Raw genomic sequence first — 18401 nt, 5'->3', positions numbered from 1 at the left:
CAATTCTAGAGGAGGTGTTGTACTTGGTAGTATAAATACACTCTTCTACATGCGTGCTGATTGATTTGGGTGTGAACTCCATAACCTTCTGCTAACAGATTCATCATCTATGTGACACATACGTACACACAGATATGATATCTGTCTTAAGTATAAACTCATTTCACTAACAGGATTGTCATTAAAATTCACCGGAAGTAGATGAAGTTTTTTTTTCTGTTGTTTGTGCTTTAGAAGACTGTGACTTGTGTTTTGTATTTGTACCTTTGGCACAGTCTATAAAGAGAAAATTAAAACAATAGGGGGTAATTAAAACAATAGGACACAGGTGTGTTAGGTCACTACTATACAGTTTTTCTCTCTTAAATAACAATGTAGTGATCTTCATAGGAAAGAGTTTAATTTGTGTGTTAAACCTGAAATTAATCTGAAAATAATATCAACCTCAGACTTCGTCCTCGGTCAGTAATTTTCTCAGGTTAATAAAATCATGTATCAACCATATCAGAAGGCTGTAACTGTATATGGTTTATTTTGGATTAATACTTCTTCATAATTTCATAATAATAGTCAATTTTCTTATTTTTTTTTATTTTTTTTTTCTTCATTTTAAATAACCTTTGAGTAAATACAAATGTTAATGACTTCAATTATTTTCATTTTCCCCCCATATTAGATATTTTAAACAGACATGAAATGTTTCTGTATCCTTGTGATGTTAACGTTTATACTGTAAGTGGACAACAACCGTACAAATACGGCTACATAGCCATCTGTTACCTACTGTATATTGAGGTCAACATTATACAGGATAAATTAATTGGTGTTGTATGTAATTAGCATAGAGACAAAAGAGAACAACTGTATAATGATGGGGACATGCCTCTCCGTTCAATAAAATATATGGTATGTAGCTGACACCTGACGCTTTAGCATTGGTCACAAACGAGATCCAATCCATGCCTCAGTTCCGATCCGGCAACAGGTGTGAAAAAGCTGCAAAACAAACCAGGATGTACACTGACAATTTCCAGCTGTTTGAATATTGAAATCTCTGGTATTGAGAATCTACAACGTAACCAGATTTGGACTAGACCTTGAGAAATACATTTTGGGTGGTATATATATTTTATATATAAGTTCTACAACTGTACGATGTACAACTCATTAGTATACCGAGTCACTTTCAGTTTTGTAATTAAACTGGTTGCCGAAGATAGTGATCATGATATACAGCCCTGATAGCGATCAGACCGACTTCAGCATACCTGTGATGTCCGACCTTGTAATTGGGGTATTTTAACGGCCAGACCCGAAGTGACTGTGCAAAGAATGTGGATATGTATATCGGACAGGCTAGGCATGTGGTTGAAAACACTGGTTTAATATGTCCATCGCTGTCGGTGTAGTTTACTGTTGTCATGCAGGCGGGGGACAAGGTGACCCATATCAACAGAAGCCAAGCGTGACCACAAGGCCAAAATTAGCAACTCTATAGCAGAGACGTGAACTGGTTTGTCGGCTGATCTCTGACCTGTTGACGTATTGTTGATAATGTTCTATTGTTCCCTGTTGGTAACTGAAGTTCCGACTAGTGTTGGTCATAGTCTTATTAAAACCTATCTTGTCCACTTGAAATCAGAGGACAATAAGTTAGGATCTGTGTTGTGGGGAAGTAGCCGGTGAGTTTTGTGTGCACCACACAAAGACAATCTGTGTCGTGGGGAATTGTATGGGCCTCACAGACCAGTACAAACAGCGTTAATGTGACACTTGTGTGTTAGCCAGCTAGCCAGGGGTTGATATCTCTGCCATCTCAAGCCAAAAAACGCCTGTACTTTTAATTGACATTTCTCATGTTACCCTGGCTGTGGACAATAATAACTAGTGTAAAGAGATCCTAGTCACCCATCCCTGTGTGTAAGGCCTTCCCATTACGTATTGCTGTTGTTCTAGACTTACAGGGCCAGAGAATTTCAGGAAAGAATTGTCCAAGGGTTATAGTACTTTACTGATGAATTCCAAGTATTTTTCTATTCAGTTACAAAAATGCAGAAACCTTGTATCATCCATTCCTTTAGCTCAGTTTGGGGACACTCTCAACACAGCTTCTTAACTGTCAAGGTTGTACATATATCCTATCCAGTCAAGACTACCTATAGCCTATACAGTCAAGACTACCTATGGCCTATACAGTCAAGACTACCTATAGTCTATACAGTCAAGACTACCTATAGCCTATACAGTCAAGACTACCTATGGCCTATACAGTCAAGACTATCTATAGTCTATACTGTCAAGACTACCTATAGCCTATACAGTCAAGACTACCTATAGCCTATACAGTCAAGACTACCTATAGTCTATACTGTCAAGACTACCTATAGTCTATACAGTCAAGACTTCCTATAGCCTATACTGTCAAGACTACCTATAGCCTATACAGTCAAGACTTCCTATAGCCTATACTGTCAAGACTACCTATAGCCTATACAGACAAGACTACCTATAGCCTATATAGTCAAGACTACCTATGGCCTATACAGTCAAGACTACCTATAGTCTATACAGTCAAGACTACCTATAACCTACACACTGAAGAATACCTATAACCTACACACTGAAGAATACTGATAACCTACATAGTCAAGCTTGTACCTATAACCTATACAGTCAAAACTACCTATAGTCTATACAATCAAAACTGCCTATAGCCTATACAGTCAAAACTACCTGTAGCCTATACAGTGAAGGTTGTACCTATAGTCTATATAGTAAAGAATATATATAGCCTATACTGTCAAGACTACCTATAGCCTATAAATTATAGTCAAGGTTGTACCTATATAGTATATAAAGTCAAGGTTGTACCTATATAGTATATAAAGTCAAGGTTGTACCTATATAGTATATAAAGTCAAGGTTGTACCTATTCATGGTTGTACCTATAACCTATTTATATCCTACAGACATGACTACCTATGTCAGTCTACACAGTCAAGACTCTGTGACTGTGCCCACACTGTCTCCAACTCATTTCACCTCATACAGACATGATTTGTCCTGACTGTCCTCGCTCGGCTATTTATACACCACCTATAGTGTGCAATAAAAACTCCACTTATTACAAGGCATTATGTCCTGTTAATGTGTAGAGGGCTACAGACACCACTACATAGTGTATTCAGTATTCAACACCAGCTCTACAATGGTCATTCAGGTGGTTGACCCAATTGCATACTTATCAATGGGAGGTGACTCTTGTAAACAGCCGGTATGGATCTGGGCAAGGCTCTGGCCAGGGTGACTGACCCCAGCTTTGGCTAATGGCCAGTCCCTTTGAAGTACAGCTTGTGTTTCCCTCCTCTGTGTAGCAGGGCCAGGGAGGGGGAGCAGTGTATGTAAGCATTAACATCTCATTATGATTGGTCTGGACAGCTATATCAATTACCTGTTAAATTAACACAGCTCACGGAGGCCCATCACAGGGTTCCTGTACTGGTAGTGGTGTTATGGTGGTGGGGGCTGCTGGGTAAACTGTTTGAACTGGATGTTGAGTCAACATCATTAGTAGATGCTATCTAGTAAGTAGTAGGTAATGACAGTATCTGGGTAATGGGGCCAGACACGGATATCTAGATAGATATAGACAGGATATCAAGTGGATCTATATATATATATATATATATGTGTGTGTGTGTAGTGGACCTGGACTAGGCCAAAATAACCAGTGTCCAAATAGTCCAAGAATCTTTGTCTAAAGTTCAGATGTCTTTTGTTCAGGTTATGATTCTGTAGTTGCATTTTTCCTATGAATGCCTATTCTGCATACAAATTTTGGTCATTTTACCTTTCTGCTAAATTTTTTAGAAGGTTTAAAAGTTTGATTATTATCCCATTTTCATGCCTTGCATTGAGCAGTATACCCATTTGTCCCTACTTTGCTTTTGCTTTGATGTATTGTTTCTTATTGCAGCTTTTTTATGCCTTTTATGTTCTTACTTCAGGTATTTTGGGCAAACTTCTTTTAACAAAGATTTACTAAGTTTAAAAACCAGCAGAAGGTCAGATGGGGAAACGGATTACAATATTGGTTTTCCTACAGAATTCTCTTGAACAATATAACAATATCATTGGTGTTTCCCATTGGTGGTGTACCACATGGGGTAAGAGCAAGCAAATGTTTGACAGCCGAATAATTCTATACTTCAAACCAGGGTGCATCTCTCAAAGATGTAGCTATGCTGGTTCTTGGCATTGAAAGGGAGCACTTGTTGCAGGCTGGGCAAAGTTTTTTGTGTTGACAGACACAGGGGTCTAACTAGTGGAAGAACGCTCAGCTAATGTTTCAACAAGACAAGAACGGGTTCCAGCAATAAAGCACTAATGTCTATAGGACTTAAGACCTTATGGTCCTTCAATTTACACTTTGTTTTATCTGTCACTGATACCTTGGACTAGAACAAAAACACACAGATGTTATTGGATGTGGCTGTGGCCTTGTGGTCTCAGGTATCCCCTGATGGTCAGTAATGGGGGTCAGCCACCTCGTAAGTCATCCGCTGTGGCTACTTGGGCCACACAAAAGACATAGGTGGTTAGCGTACACAACATTTCTACAAATGTTTTATCCAGATCTGAGGGGGCTAGTGACCTGTGTCCTTACCTAGCTAGTAGTGCCGGGTCTAAAGCCCTGGCTCCTAGGCCTTGGCTGATTGATCAGGTGTGAATCTCATTAGGAGGCGCCACATGGGTGAACGGACAACACCGCTTACCTGTAACGATACATAATTTAACGATGGACTCAGGTGTGACGAAGCTGTCATCGAATATTGCCTGTGTTTCCTGTTAGGTGAAAAGAATTGTCCCATATTTGGTTTGTGTCCTCAATGAGGATATCTGTAATTTCTTTCTTCTGGGGGTAAGGGATCAAAAGTGATATTCAGTAAAGAGCAAGAGGGGTTGGAGCTAAGATGTGATGAATCCATCAATAAGGTATTGACCTCAGATGACCAGAACAGGGGATGAAAAGTATACTTGCTTCAGTTCACTTTCACAGTCCATTACAGTTTGTGCCCCAAACAGAATAAATTGAAAGTAGAAGCCATTTTCTATTTGTAGGGGTGTTGGTTCGTTCATAGCTCATTTGAATGTGTGAGGTCAGAGGTCCAGAGGCATCGGGTTCTCCAGGTATGAGTATATGCAAAGGATTTTGACAAGCTATATAGGAAGTAAAAAATTGTATATGTACAGATCGAGCTTGGCAACACAGACATCAAACTAATTCTCTAGTCGTATATTTTATGAATTGTAAATCTTGGGACTTTTTTTTTTTTTTTTTGTAAAAAAGAAATTTGTTTTGCAGTAAAAACTGCACGAAGCTCAGGACACAGGTGGTCTCAGCCATATTTATTTATTGGTATTTAAATCTCGTAAATATCGAAATCATCCAAACTGTCTGCATATCCACAGGTATTACCTTGTAGGCTTTAGTCTGAACAGGTTGTTATACCACAGAATAGGAAGCTATCAAAAAGGGAAAAAACTATTATTTGAAATTGGTAGAGTCCAGTCAATTTTCACATGGTACAAAACTTGGTTTTAAGTAACAAAACAACTATATTCAATACAGTTGAGCTTAGAATGTAAGACAAATTGAATGCTTTGTAAATGATACTATGGTCAATTTCTATGGTTGGTGTCAATGTCTGTGGTTGGTGTCAATGTCAATGTCTATGGTTTCTGTCAATGTCTATGGTTGGTGTCAATGTCTATGGTTGGTGTCAATGACTATGGTTGGTGTCAATGTCTATGGTTGGTGTCAATGTCTGTTTGGTGTCAATGTCTATGGTTGGTGTCAATGTCTGTTTGGTGTCAATGTCTATGGTTGGTGTCAATGTCTGTTTGGTGTCAATGTCTATGGTTGGTGTCAATGTTTGTGGTTGGTGTCAATGTCTATGGTTGGTGTCAATGTCTATGGTTGGTGTCAATGTCTATGGTTGGTGTCAATGTCTATAGTTGATGTCAATGTCTATAGTTGGTTTGAGGGAGACACTTATTAACCTGCCTGAGTAGAGAAGCTCTGGACAATAGGGTGTAATACAGTCCTATCAACAGAACTCGGTCATTTAGTTCGAGGACAGAACTGGTCACACGTCTCGTTTTATATTTACTCGATGACAGGTAGAGGTGACGTAAAGTGTTCTGGGGCCTACATAATAATGGTGCCGAATTGAAAAAGAATTCTCCTCAATACAAAACACCGGCTAACTTCGGAGTCAGTCTCACCTCGAAGGAAATTCAAGGTCTTTTAATTGTTTGACGTGGCAGTCCGCTTTTTCCATTGTCAATGCTGAAAACTAATAACCTTAAATATATTTGCACTGATGACTCTTGACCAGAGTTTACAAAGAAACTACTTTTTCTGGTTCTGTCTACAACAAGATCTTATTGTGGAATTTTAAACAAATATTGTCAGGTGAGATATAATTGGCGACTGGTTGTTTAATGAAATGTAAAGATTAGGGTGTACATTGGTCATACACAGCACTGATCCCACAGACACAGCTAGGACAACAATGACGCTTTTGTTACGGCTGTTCTAATTGGTCGTTATTCACCAATGACAGAACTTAACACATGTGATGAAACATTTTATTCAAACTGCATAATTTCTTTTATCAGATATTTCATCGTGCATGTGAGAAAGGATTTAGATTATCCACTTGTTGAAATTTAAAGGCTTTTAAAGTGGTCCAGGGCATTTTGTTGTTGTGTAAATTGTAAAATATATGTTGTCGAATGAATTAATAACTTTGTGGGTTAGAGGTGCTATTGTGCATTTTATTTCAAATTACAGATTCATGAAAGCATGATACAGTCAAAATGATGTGGGATTTTCATTTTTTTTTTACGATGTTTAATTATGGTAAGGTGAGTTTTGACTTCTTGGGGATGTATATATGTCAGCTACAATGACACACCTGTAACGAGCTGATGATGGTGCTGATTACCTGTCTATATGTATTGTACCTGTGTCCATTACACAGAGGCTTGTGACACGCTGTTGTATTGATTCCATTTTATGACCACTCAAAATCGATAAGTGCATAAATTAGATATGTACTTATCAGCGAAGTAGTCGGCCTGACCCATCAGACACGGTGAAGATGACACCGACAGTCTGACACAAAGTAATGCCTCAACAACCACACGCTTGGCCGAACACTCGATCCTGTCACACGTGTCAACACAAATTCAAATAAAAGAAATGAAAAAAGGGAATTGCACACCAGTTCATTTGTAGGTTGAAAATTTTTGATTTAATTTCGGTGAATTTTCATCTCGCAATTTCGGGTCGGTGGTCCAGTTACATATGGAAGTCAAGGTTTATATGTATAATGTTTCAGCTGTAGTTGTGGCATACCTGCTATCTACCTGTACTGACTTAGTATTGATTCCCAGGTATGATCATGTTACACCTAGGGGTAATGTCGGACGATCAAGTATTCTCCTGTACTTGATGGTCATTGTCTAGACACCATGTGACCACTGGTTCATTTCAGGACAGCCAATGAGAGTAAGTAGGTCAGATCCGTGTTATAGGTCGTATAGGTGACCAGGAGTTGTTCAGGGTGGTGTACATATATGTGTACTATATATACACACATATGTATACTTTACATGGTGGTGTCACCTGTGTGTCTGTCTGACTTACACATGTGGCTATAATATGTAAATTGACAAAGTGGATTAGTGATTTTTGATCAAATTTCTTGTCTATTAGATCAAACACCAAATTTCTCACCTGGTTAAATCAACCTTCATCATTGAAACCTGTCAGTGACACGGCACATTTAAGTCCCCTTCCTCTTTCTCCTTATTTTATTCAATGGTGTGCCAGATTTTGTCTCCTGTAGGAAACTTGTGTCCATTTATCTACCCCATGACGTAGTAACGGTTTTCGTTACTGGATTTTGAAAAAAAAAAAAAATTAGGATAAAAAGTCAAGAGAAGAATAAAGAGGAGGGCAAGTTTTATCTCATTAAAATTCAGTCCAAATAAAATTTTAATGAAATTGCTGGCTAGTTGTGTGCGCTGGCAGCTGTAGTAGAGAGAGGTAGGCAGTGTGTTTTGTCCTGGGCTGCCCCGTACAACAGCTGTCTAGGAGGTTACACAATGTTCACAGGTTACAGCATGCTTTAGACACACTGCAGGTTACCTCCATAATGACATTTGTCAACCCCACGATTATGTCACCCATTCATTTGCAAATTTGCTTTTTCCCCACAAGCCTCGCCATGTTTATAAGGGGTCACACTGTAGAATGTGTTGAGGTCAGTCTTTGTTCGTTCATGCAAATTGGGCACAATGGTGTGTTGGACAATTGACGTAGCCCGATTTTCTTGATAGAGAGAGTGCAAGCAAGCATGGAAATGTGATATGTAGATACTTCACGAGAACTTTTTTTTTTATTTGTTTTGTACAAAATTGCCACCTTTCTCATGCCAGGCGCCGATAAAATGATATTTCTCACCGGTACTAAGAAGGGTTCGGGGTTTGTTAGTCAGGGGTAAGTGTGCTGGATGACTATGGCGAGTTTGCCCAAGACAATTATTCCCTGTCAGAGAAATCCATTTTACAGGCCATATAATTATTGTTAAATGTAATTGTCAAACATAATTACTTTAGGAACATAAATCCCATGAGAAGTAATAGCTTTTCAATATGAGTGGGTTGTAGGTCTTGCATCAACATTAGCATGATCTTACCGAACATGGCGTTATCAAGAATAACTTTCTCATTTTGATGAAGAGATAACATGACACTATCAACACGTAGGAAAAATGAAAACTATTCATAGATGGCCGAAAAATCAATAACTTAAAGCGTTTAGTGTTTTCTTCAAATACATGCTTCGAGAATTGATGGATAGATGAGAAAGCATGTTGGTGGTGATCCAATGCTGCTCCATTAATCTCCAGTGATCACCAACTTCCTCTCCTGCCAAACAGTCCAGCACACATACCAATCACCACTGTCAGGAAATCTTTGCTCTAACCCTCTTCAGCAATTTGAAAATGCTGCTGTGTTTAGTATATTCATTAGTGACCCCTACCATCAAGACAACGACCTTGTCTGCCTTCCATTGCACAGCTCTTGCCGAAGTAATCTATTGCTTTTATGGATTAAGGTAATTTGTGAAAAAGGAAAGGCATTTGAATTTATTTGTTTGAATTTTCGACTGCAGACTGCAACAGTGCTTTCTTACCATCGCAGCCAGAAAACTTGCATAGTTAGTGGTTTTGTCTAAAAAGATTTGGATAAGCCAGCACCAGCATTTAATTCTGTTGATATCATTAACCTGCAGCGAGAGGTAAAAACCAGGCTCCAGCCTTGGTTTCCAATAGTAAGTTCGTGGAGATGTAGAAAGACATGACATCAAGACTAATTGAAGCCTTGCATTAGAAATAAGATGTTTGGACAAGATAGAAAGGATCTGAGGTTGAACACCAACTGAATCCATACAATGCTCCCAACTTAGTCTTTTACTGTGATTGAGTTGGAAGCATGGACATGTTTTGTCTGACGAATGCCCATACATTTTAAATTAAATTCTCCTGCCTTTGCTCTTAGGTCCAGTGGTTGAAAAACATCTCTGGTCAATAATGTTGCCAATTCGCTTAAAACATGTGTTGAAGTAAATATTTCTTTTTAACAATGCTATTATAGGTTGTTTCAGAAATAACACTATGCATAATGAAATTATATTGTTTAGAATTTCATTTTCTAATGCAGTTTCTGACAAAGGGTAGATTGTATCAAATTCTCAATACAGCACTTTGTGATTTGAGGACAACATAGTAGTATCATATCTTTATCTATCAGTTGTCCATGTCAAATTGTTCCGACTGGTCATCTGTAGAGTGTTGTCAGATAACACAGGTTTTGTTGAGTGTCTGGTACAGATTGTCAGATAACCCAGGTTTTGTGTTTGGTAGTGTATGGTACAGATTATGAGATTACACAGGTTGTGTTTAGTATTGTCTGTGGCACAGGTTGTCAGATTACACAGGTTATGTTGTGTAGTGTCTGGTACAGGTTGTCAGATTATACAGGTTATGTTGTGTAGTGTTTGGTACAGGTCAGATTATACAGGTTTTGATGAGGAGTGCCTGTGGCACAGGTTGTCAGATTATGTAGGTTTTCATTTAGGAGTTCTGTGGCATGTTTTGTCAGATTATGTAGGTTTCCGTTGAGTGTAGGGCACAGGTTGTCAGATTACACAGGTTTCATTGAGAAGTGTCTGTGACACAGGTTGTCAGATTACACAGGTTTTTGTTGAGAAGTGTCTGTCACAAGTTATCTGATTAACATGTCTTCGTTGTGGAGTGTCCGTGACACAGGTTGTCAGATTACACAGGTTTCGTTGAGAAGTGTCTGTGACACAGGTTGTCAGATTACACAGGTTTCGTTGAGAAGTGTCTGTGACACAGGTTGTCAGATTACACAGGTTTCGTTGAGAAGTATCTGTGACACAGGTTGTCAGATTACACAGGTTTCGTTGTGGAGTGTCTGTGACACAGGTTGTCAGATTATGCAGGTTTTCGTTGAGGAGTGTCTGGTATATATGCCTGACACTGGGAGCAGCTGCGGTTATGTCTGTTGTCAGGAACTGTTGTCCACTGTGTGGGAAGCAGGTGCTCACTCCGAGTGCTGCCCACATGAGATAAACAGCATCACACACACACAACATTATCTACATGTGTTTTATTTTAACCAGAGAGCCAAGCTGGGAAAATTCATTTGTTTACCGGTCAGGTATCATTATATGTACACGGAGAAAAAAGGCAAATCAATGTTATGTGTTGGTGCTTCTTTTAAAGCATTTTGATCTAATTTTCTTGTGTTTAATGGTTGGAGTGGGAGTAAACTATTGTATATAGTGGAACCTGGTAATCTGTCTGGAATACTGACTGGATCCGTCTGTCCTGGTAAAGTTATATTGGGAAATATAACCTGAAGGACAGCAGTCTCGGTAACCAAACATTTACCTTACATCGTAAATTATACATAATTAGTGTCTAGGTCACGGAGGCAGAACGTATGAAATATTAAAATATCACTGGCCATGGTGGAACATAATTAAACTGTCAAAAATATCTGTCCTCCCCTCTACTAATGAGAGATGTTCCTCCTTTTGTCTCGGTAGATTGATAATTAAATGCGGGAGTTATAGATCTGTAACGATAATTTTACTGTCCCACTAAGGCAAGCGAAGGGTGTTTGAAGCTGTGTATGGGTACATGTGCATGTGTGTGTGTGTGTGTAGGCGGCGATGTGTGAAGGAACAGACGACCCGTGTCCATATGTGTGTGGGTCGGCAAGGTCGCGGAATGTTGCAAGAGTTGTCACCACAACTGTCTACCTTTCCCATGCAGACACATCGATCACTGAACCATCAGTCAATAGTCCGCTCTGACAGTTATTTTAAATTCAAACAATATGTAACATATATACATATATATATATAGCCCAGAATAGAGAGAGCATTAAATTTTGTCTGGATTTTGGTCACGCTTCAGTTTCGGGACACAAGGGGCGTGACAGGGAACTACAACACTAACGAGATACCATCAACTCACAGTACATACCACTCACCACTGACGACTTATAAAATACACAGGTAGTGAAAATTGTCGTGTAAATAAGTTTTTATCAAGGATCGGTTAAGTAACATGCTACGTATCCTTTCAACTGTGTAGTAGGTATACAATTGAACAACTCGTAGGTGTTTTTACAGACAGGTTAAATGTCTACCTGTATGTAGGACAGTCCCCACTGCGACCCCCTTCCCCATTGTCTGGTCAGCACTTAGAAATATATACCACCACTATAATAATCTATACAGGTAAAAAAGAGCCAGACCCATATTGATTCAGAACATAAATGCATATTGTCTAAAATATTTAAAAAGCATGTGGGCTGTCACAGAGTGACATAACACTATACTCGGGGCCAGTATTTGCCCAGTCCTGCCACAAAACAAACAAGCAGTATTGAATTTCTACAACCCTGCACCATACAAGGTCAGTCGGGAAATACTGGCTTGATCTCAGGTTTACTGTCGGTATCTCTCACAGGCTCATAGTAACTGTCCATACTACCACATAGATACAATAGGCAGTTACGTTGTCCCTATACCCTCCCCGCCCCTAATTTTAGTGTACCTGGGCGTTGTCCCTACCCTCCCCACCCCTAATTTTAGTGTCGCTGGGCATTGTCACTACCCTCCCGCCCCTAATTTAATGTCGCTGGGCATTGTCCCTACCCTCTCCGCCCCTAATTTTAGTGTACCTGGGCATTGTCACTACCCTTCCGCCCCTAATTTAATGTCACTTGGCGTTGTCACTATACCATCCCCACCCTCAATTTAATGTACATCTGGCTGTTGTCCCTACCCTCCCCACCCCTAATTTACTGTACTTATGGGCGTTGTCCCTAACCTTCCCACCCCTAATTTTCTGTACTTATGGGCGTTGTCCCTAACCTTCCCACCCCTAATTTTCTGTACTTATGGGCGTTGTCCCTAACCTTCCGACCCCTAACTTGCTGTACTTTTGGGTGTTGTCACTACCCTCTCCCCCCTCCCTAATTCACTGTACTTCTGGGTGTTGTCCCTTCCCTGTCACTAACTTACTGTACTTTTTGGCGTTGTCCTGCCCCTAATTTACTGTACTTTTGGGTGTTTTCCCTACCCTCCCTGCCCCTAACTTACTGTACTTTTGGGCGTTGTCCTGCCCCTAATTTACTGTACTTCTGGGCCTTGTCCCTATACCCTCCCCACCCCTAACTTACTGTACATCTGGGCGTTGTCCCTATACCCTCCCTGCCCCTTTCCCACTTTCACTATCTCCCCTAACCTATTAAACAATACACATAAACTGAATATGTGTAGTGTCAGCTGAGTCATTTTCCAATCATTGTCTGACATTTCAATATGGTATGTAAAAAAGTTCATACACACAGGGAGAAGTTGGTCAGCCCGGCTACTGACATAATGGGGTAATTATTGACGTGTTGGGTATGTAAAATACAAGTTAAATAACATGGCTATAGCTATCAATAAAAGACCCTAACGACACATAGTAACCATGGTAGGTCCTGTCGGGATTTATAGTGAGGTGACCCTGGTCTTTGTGCTAGGCCAGATGAGATTTCAAGGACCGAACAGGTGCACCTTTACAACAGTACTGCACCACCCAACCCATACAAATAGAACCCGTGTAATGCCACTTGAGATCTCCTGTTTAATATTAAGGGATCCTCGTCGGTTTCAAACAATTTCAAAGTGTTAAATTTTATGTTAAGTTTTTTTTTATAAATAGAAACTTTCTAAAGGTATTCATCGTCCACAAATACAATAAAATACTTTAGATGGCTTTTTAAACCGACATTTAGAATATGTATTTCAATCATTTATTGACCGCTTCTAGATAAACTTTCCGGGTCCTTCAGAAGCTTACTGATCCTAACTTCCCCATGCCCCGATATGGATTTGTCCACTGGTTTTTACACTGATCATGTATGTATGAATTAATCTTCCTCTGGGAACTCCAATAATTGCAATTACGAGTATGAAACCATCTCCGGCCAGCAAAAATCAATGATGTTGATGTGCACAAACTTGTCTTTGGTGCAAACCTCATCAAATTATGGAATTTTTTCCTGAGTGTCTCAAGGTTGTCAGTGTTGAGAACATACTGATGATTCTGGATATAAGGTAAGCACGTAATTGCTTAGGGCTACAGGGAAAGGGCACTTGTGGACGGTTGCCTGAAAGGAAACAGTAAGTTGGAGTGTGAGAGAGATTAATGGATTAGCTTGTTTAATGATGAAACGGTTGTCATAGTTACCTCAATATTTAAACATCTTTCAACTTTGTGTACTTTCAGAACCATCCAAGTTCGTGTGCGATTCCTGCAAGTCTACCTTTGGTTCGGCTTGGTCACTTCTACAACATGCTCAGAAGGAACATGGAATGCGCATCTACACAACTCTAGAGAAGCAACAGAAGTACCCTGAGCACCAGCATAAAAAAGAACGTGATGAACGAGACCATCGAGACCATGTACATAACGATCGTGAATCGTGAGCATCGCGAGAATCGCGAGCACCGACATCATGATAAACATAATTCAAGTCCTAGTAACCACAGGAGTCAGCAGACATCCCATCATACCCAGCAACAGCAAGCACCTCAGCATCAACCAAAACAACGAGACGAGCAACGTGACACACCTCTGTTGTGTCAGCCCCTCGACCCACATCGAACACCTCCCTCAGCTAGCTCCGCAGGAAGTGCGGATAGTGGCAACCATCTACTGCAAGATGGTGGCCATCATCTATTGCCACCTCATCCGTCACCACACTCTTCTCCGTTCTTGTTCAAATTTCCATTCGATCGACCACCATTGTCACCAAATTTGCCGTTCTGCCGGCCTCCTGGTCTCGGGTTGGATTTCCCCATCGTAAGTGAACCCTCTCTACAGAGGTCATTTGTGGGCTTCCCGCCCATGTTCGATGGTGGTCCTTCACCTCCTTTTCCGAATCTGTTTGAACGGCCAAGGCAATCACCTGTAGGAATCGAAGAATCATTTTACTCACAACGGCTTAGGCAGCTAGCATCATCAACTTCAGGATCGCCATCTCCAGTTAGGAAGCAGACACCTCCTTTTTCCCAGCCAGGTCCGTCACCGACCACATTTCCCCCCGTGACTCCTCCGAGCTCCCTATCCTCTGATATGGAGAAGCCACAGCACGGATCTGGCAGTATTACCCCTCCAGCGAAGCTCAAGTCCTGTGAATTCTGTGGCAAATCATTTCGCTTTCAGAGCAATCTGATAGTGCACAGAAGGTCTCATACTGGTGAGAAACCTTTCAAATGCCCTCTCTGTCCACATGCATGTACACAACAGAGTAAGCTCAAACGACACATGAAGACGCACATGAACAAATCCCCATTGTCTATGTCAAATGCATCAAACATGTCCAATGACGGAAGTCTAGCCTCAGGCAGCAGCACTCCAGATTCAAGTAAGCGTTTTATGGATGATGATGAGGAAGAGGAAGAAGAGGAAGAGGAGGAAATGGAAGAAGAGATGGAAGAGGAAGAAGAGATGGGTCTTGGAATGGATGAAGAAGCCTATAAAAATAGCTTCAAAGACAACTTCAAAGAGGGTTTCAAAGACGGCTTCAATCCACCAAAGAAGATGGAGGTGAATTCCTCTCCAAAGTCCAGTGAGCTGGCAGCAAGATTATTGGAGCCTGCATCTAGTCCTGACCGCCAGGATCATCCCAAGGAACCAGAGCGTGCTAGTCCTTACACAGACAAAACCAGTCTCCTGTCTGAGGTCATGAAAAATACAGGTTTGACGAATTTCCCAGCATACAACGAAGCTTTCAAGCAAGCCATGGAAGAGCAGGGTACTTCCCCTGTCGGCGGACAAGAGGAGCCAGCATCGGAGAACTGCAGCAACAACAGCAGCAATAGCAGCCAAGATGGCATGAAGGAGGACAGTCTCAAGAAGTCATCATCTGATTCAGATTCAGAGGCTCCATGCAGCAAGAAAATCAAGAATGAGCCTATCGACCCCAGTTCTTTCCCTACTAATAACATGGAAAACCATCATATCTACTCCCTGTGGGGCTCCATGGGGTTCCCAGCCCCGCCCCCTCAAGATTTCTATCATCTATCTCTTCCGGGGCTACAGTTTGACTGTGCTGGTCCTAACCATAATGGGTACAGTCCTTCGACCCCAGAGAGCGCCTTGAAATCGTTTAATGCACAGACCCCACCGAAACCAGGGCCCAGTACTCCAGTTTCAGGGGAGGCAGCTCATATGAGGAAGGATCGAATCAGAAATGATACCTGTGAGTTTTGTGGCAAGATCTTCAAGAATTGCAGCAATCTCACTGTTCATCGCAGGTCGCATACTGGTGAGAAGCCGTACAAATGTATTTTGTGTAACTATGCTTGTGCTCAATCTAGCAAGCTAACAAGGCATATGAAAACACACGGGCGTATAGGCAAGGATGTCTACAAATGTAAATTCTGCTTGATGCCGTTCTCTGTTCCTAGTACACTGGAGAAGCACATGAGGAAATGCGTGGAGAACCGAACACCCGGACTCATACGGGAAACCGACTCGGATTCTACATCAAGTAACGCGACCACTCCGACTCTGAATTGTCAACCTGGTATCCTGCAGGAGTCCAGTATGGACAAAAGTAGTGCTAATGTTCCCATGAACTGTGCCCCTGGAATTCTACAGGACGCCAGTCTAGACAAAAATAGCTCTAGCACACCCAATCTTTGACTGAAAATCTATTGCTCAATGGCAAATTCTGTCAGTGAATTTTTTTAAATATGTAATTATATGGACTGACTTTTTAAGATTCTGTTGTATGGCATATTATATATATTGTAATTATTATAGAATCAATTTGTGGGTCTTAAAGTGATTTGTTGAAACATAAGCACGGTGCAACTCATGCACCTTGAGGTTTTTCCCCTGTTTTTTAATGGCACAAATACTCACTAGTAGCGGGAGTTGCTTAGTTTTATTCATCCTAATAATCTTGTTCGTTGATAAGTGAGAAGACACTTACGTTGGACGTATGCTACTTTTTATGACAGTGTTTTTACACTACCGGTGGATCTGTTTCTTATGAAGATGTATTTTGAATATGGACTTTCATCATTTCTCATGGTGCATGTAAATGGTCAAACCATTTGTCATGTTTTCATCCTGTTGTTGGCCGATGCTAACTGTTGTTAGTGTATCATATACACGCCACTTGTAAACTTTTTTGCACGGAATTCATTTTAGATTGTCTTTTTAAAACCTGTTGGATATTCAGTCTTTGAAGAAAAATCTTTATTTTTCACGTGAAATTTTCTGATTTTTTTTTTTTTTTTTTTCTGTTTTGTTGTTAAATGTGAAGTGTAAATACAATACACTATTTCAAGCGAAAAATTTCTTTTGTTTCAAGATAAAATACCTCTTTTTTTAAAAATCTGGATTTGTTAAGGAGATTTGTTGTTGGAATAATCCGTTTTTAAAGCTGGGTTTTTAACGACATTTTCATTTTATGATCTGCACCAAAATCAAAGTTTTTTATGCCATCGTTATTTATTTGCATAAAATCTGTTAAATTTCACGTCTTAGGCCAGAACAGGATTAGCTTGTTGCTTTTTATGATATCTGGCCCCAGCCTCTTGACATTAATCATTAAGATTATCAAAAATTTTGCTGAAAAAGATTTAATTTGCTAGCTTCAACCTAATTTAGAACTTTGGCTTGATCAAACCATCTTTATTACAAAGTATAGCTCCTATATTTTTTCTCAAGTTTACTTTTTTCTTGATTAGAAATTATTTTTGCTTTGTTTAATTTGTCATACATAACAGAGTGAAGAAGATTAAGAGGTAAATAATGACCATGACAACGTCTTGCTGGATTAATCGGCTTTAAAAAAGAATGTTGACTAGTTTCGACACGTGTGTTGTGTCGTCATCAGAACCTTCAGAGTGAAGAAAAGTTAACGGTATAAACTTGATGGTTATTTGATCGAGGAGTTGGGGCCAGGCGTGTTTGTACGATACTTTGGTAATCATGATGTAACCGTAGTTAGTATTGAATTGTTACTTTTTCTCATATTCTGTAAATCCACAGGGTGTTTCGTTACCGCATCAGGGATGGAAACTTGTTACATTTTTCTTAAAGAATTGATTGTTGTTATCTGACTATAGAAAATATGATGCAAAGAGTTTAATATCAGGTATTTATTAGTTTTCCCCAAAAATCATCTTTCTTGTACAAAATGATTATTGTTATCATATTTACAAGTACGACTCTCTTTAGATTTTTATCATTATTATTATTATATTATCGATGCTTTCTGTATCATTTTGTTTGAAAGTGCTACTACCTTCAAATCTGCTTTTAATTCAATATTGCAATAAGTGTTTTTTCAGTGTTGCCATATTTTTCAGTTCAGTTAAGAATTTAATACATTAATCTCTACACATATGAATTTTAATTTTAATTTTTTTTTTTTTTTTTTTTTCTGCTTTTCTGCCATTTTTGAAAATGGCAAATAAATTCTTCATCCAGGTAATCAAATTCGTTTATATAATATGTAATTGTGAAGAATATAATGTTACATAGTTTGGTGCATGTTGATTGTAAGTGCATGAGTACTGTCGAAATTGCAACTGTTGAAGTTTGCAAAGTTTCATACATTTGGTGTAAATTTTTATTATCAATTTTCCCCCTCTGAGTAGTAAATAGAACATATTATACTGTGGAGACGGCCACAAAAGGCGACTATCCCAT

The 18401-nt window shown here is 39.7% G+C and overlaps 1 protein-coding gene across 1 annotated transcript in view; it reads left to right on the top strand.

The window, feature by feature from the left end:
• The window catches only part of LOC117322970 (B-cell lymphoma/leukemia 11A-like), a 108666-nt gene extending 90646 nt beyond the window's left edge, over positions 1 to 18020 (top strand). Inside the window, 2 exon segments of the mRNA XM_033877940.1 lie at positions 13956 to 14146; positions 14148 to 18020. Coding sequence (XP_033733831.1) covers positions 13956 to 14146; positions 14148 to 16379 — 2423 coding nt within the window. The 3' untranslated portion in view covers positions 16380 to 18020.
• The last annotated feature ends 381 nt before the right edge of the window (positions 18021 to 18401 follow it).

The sequence above is a fragment of the Pecten maximus genome, chromosome 3, assembly GCF_902652985.1.
Source record: "Pecten maximus chromosome 3, xPecMax1.1, whole genome shotgun sequence".
Classification (NCBI taxonomy): domain Eukaryota; kingdom Metazoa; phylum Mollusca; class Bivalvia; order Pectinida; family Pectinidae; genus Pecten; species Pecten maximus.
This window is presented reverse-complemented; position numbering and strand designations above follow the sequence as displayed.